The 2,872-nt window shown below is 41.8% G+C and overlaps 1 protein-coding gene across 1 annotated transcript; it reads right to left on the reverse strand.

The window, feature by feature from the left end:
* Positions 1-1,323: 1,323 nt before the first annotated feature.
* On the reverse strand, positions 1,324-2,196 carry Plac1 (placenta associated 1). The gene has a single exon (XM_090326163.1). The coding sequence runs from the start codon at positions 2,168-2,170 to the stop codon at positions 1,544-1,546; it is 627 nt and encodes a 208-aa protein (XP_090182289.1). The 5' UTR covers positions 2,171-2,196; the 3' UTR covers positions 1,324-1,543.
* Positions 2,197-2,872: the final 676 nt, after the last annotated feature.

Raw genomic sequence — 2,872 nt, forward strand, 5'->3', positions numbered from 1 at the left:
ATGATTTGTTATATTACTTTGATAAACTAGATTCTGAGCAGGGCAACTTCCTTTAAAATTGTATATTAGCAATAAAAAGGAATGAATAAACTCTGTGTAGCAACATTAGCAAAAACCTACTGCTTTTCAGCAGGTATGTGACCTTGAGTGACATTCTTAGTCTCTGTGTCTTGGTTTCTTTATTTGTAAGATGGGTGTGATAAGAATGTTGCTCTCATAGAGTTGTAGCAAGGATCAAATGAGATGCTTTTGCAATGGGCCATGTTTTTTATCTAGATCATCCCAGGAGAGGATCCTTCTTCAAGACATTCAAGCTCAGTTCAAATGACAAGTCCTCAGATGGCTTCTGTGACAACTCTAGTCCCTTTTGTAGTGTCCCTCATGTCACTTGGTTTTTACTTCCCCATAGCATTTGTCACCGAGTTTATCATTGTTTACCAGTTGTGTGACCTCAATTTTTCTGAGTCCCTTCCTGCTCCTTAATGTTTACAGTCATATCTGGTGTAGAATAACACTGAATAACAAGTATTTGTTGTCAGTTACTACTAATGGACAAGCAAACTTGAGTAAGACTTTTTTCTTCTCTCTCTCTTTCTTTGTTTCTTTCTTCTTTTCTTTCTTTTTGTCTTGTGTGTGTGTGTGCTAGGACCAATGCTCAAACTGCAGGCCTGGACACTGTCCTTTATCTATTTCACTCAAGGTGGCTGCTCTACCAGTTGAGCCACACCTCCTCTCCTGGCTTATTTTTGGTGGTTCATTGGAGATAAGAGTGTAAGTGACTTTCCTGCCTGGACTGCCTTTGAGTCATGATACTCAGATATCAGCTTGGTGAGTAGGTAGCATTAAAGGCATGAGCCACCAGTATCCACTTGGTGGTACTTCTCTAATTGATCATGTATATTGGAGAGAGAAGCTCGTAAAACATATGGTTCAGCTGAGCCCCAGGCAATTATGATCTAGCTTAAGGAATGTGACTTATGTAATTCTTAGAATCAGTGGGAATTTAGAAGTCGTTAGTACAAACATGGTTTTGTTTTTCAGTCTTGGGGCTTGAACTCAGGGCCTGGGCACTGTCGTTGGGCTTTGTCAAGGCAAGAGCTTCACACTTGAACCATCGGACAACTTCTGGGTTTTTCTGTGTATTTGGTTCCGAGGAATCAAACCCAGAGCTTTGTGTATGCTAGGCAAGTACTCTACCACTAGGCCAAGCTCCTAGTCACTACAATGATGCTTTGATTACCTGAAAAGCCTTATAGCTGTCAATGGAACTATGAAGGTATGTAAAGAAAAGAGCAGGCAAAACCCCTTGAAAAAATGCTGTATTTTTATTAAACAAAAATGTTTATAATGTATTTTATGCCATCAAAATTTTGTTTCTTCCAAAAGATATAAAAAAAACCCCTCACTACAAATGGAATCAGGAGTTACTATAAGTCGCCCTTTCTCAAAAGGCCTCTTAAGGGTAATTATTTTGTTTTGGCAATAGGAAACACTCCATCGTAATTCTACAAATGTCATCTTCAGAAGACTCCACATTGTAGGATCACATGGGCCCCATCAGATCATCCGAGTGAAGACACCAGTCCTCAGAAGAGACGGCAGTAAATTGTGCTGATGGCATAGGATGGTCCCCCTGGGCCCCTGCTTGCTGCGGGGGGTTCTGGGTACGTTGATCATTGAAGACATAAGGTGGACAATCGCAGACAGGCCTTTGGTTGGACGAGTTTACCATCTCACAGCATGGTTTACCTTTCTGAGCAGAACCCTCTCTGGCTACTCTCATGGAATAGGGCTTAGTGAGCCACGGGCTGCGCCTCGGGGCAGCACAGGACACTGGGATCACATACCGCGATGATGTGCCCTTGGAGGCATAGTGTATCTCAGTGCTATAGATAACTATGTCCTCCGAGATAGCCTTGACTCTAATGCCACATTCCGTTACACGGTAGGTGAACTGGTAGAAATGAGGCTGAACATGATTAGGAGGACAACCTAAACCCAAGTGGAGCTCATAAAAATGCACATATACATCGTTGTTCAACATGAACGGGTGGACTGTGACCATGAACCAGTCCATGGAACAGAGCACAGTCATGGAGCTCTGCCCAGAACAGACGGAGAAGGCGGCAGCGGCGAAGAGCAGGCCTCCAACCAACTCACAGACTCTCATCCTTGCAACCAATCAGGTGACAGGAGACAGGAAGGTGGTCCAGAGAGGAGTTCTAAGGCACACAAAAACACGAAACAGAAATCCCGTTACTTCTAATTGAAAGTATAAATGTGATGTCCATTTGCTTGTTAACCAAAGCCTATTCCTAAATTATTAAGAAGAGGAGAACATTTAGGTGAGATACAATTCAATTTTACTTTCATTGTTAGAATTCTTATATTTGTAATGACTTCTTGGCTCTTCTTCGTGCCGGGGTAAGGCTTGAACTCAAGGCTTGGGTGCTCTCACTTTGCTATTTCATTGCAGCTCTACTTTCCGCCTTTTGCTGACTCACTGGGGATAAAAGTCTCATTGATTTTCCTGTCCAGGCTGGCTTTCAACCGTGATCTTCAGATCTCAGCCTCCTGAGTAGCTGGGATTACAGACATGATCCACTGGGATCTAGCTCTGATTGCCTTTTTTTGTTGTTAGTAATCAAATGCGTTTTGAAAAGTTAAGTAAGAAATGTAGCTTATTTCTGACAAGTATATACTTTTGCAAATTTGCAGAATGGTTCAAGTAAAAGGAAGCAAATGAAGACAACTTGAACTTCAGCAGCAGCAACCTAAGTCATTATGGCCAAAACATTTCCTCATACATTCATTAGGCTGCTTTGTAAAACAATGAAATGCAAAGAAAAGACAGAAAATCATGCTGTCTTTT

Source organism: Megascapheus bottae, chromosome X, assembly GCF_031878675.1.
Source record: "Megascapheus bottae isolate mThoBot1 chromosome X, mThoBot2.hap1, whole genome shotgun sequence".
NCBI lineage: Eukaryota > Metazoa > Chordata > Mammalia > Rodentia > Geomyidae > Megascapheus > Megascapheus bottae.

What these genes read in the sequence shown, in the direction of transcription:
- Plac1 (XM_090326163.1), bottom strand. Translation starts at nt 2,170, where the DNA reads ATGAGAGTCTGTGAGTTGGTTGGAGGCCTGCTCTTCGCCGCTGCCGCC.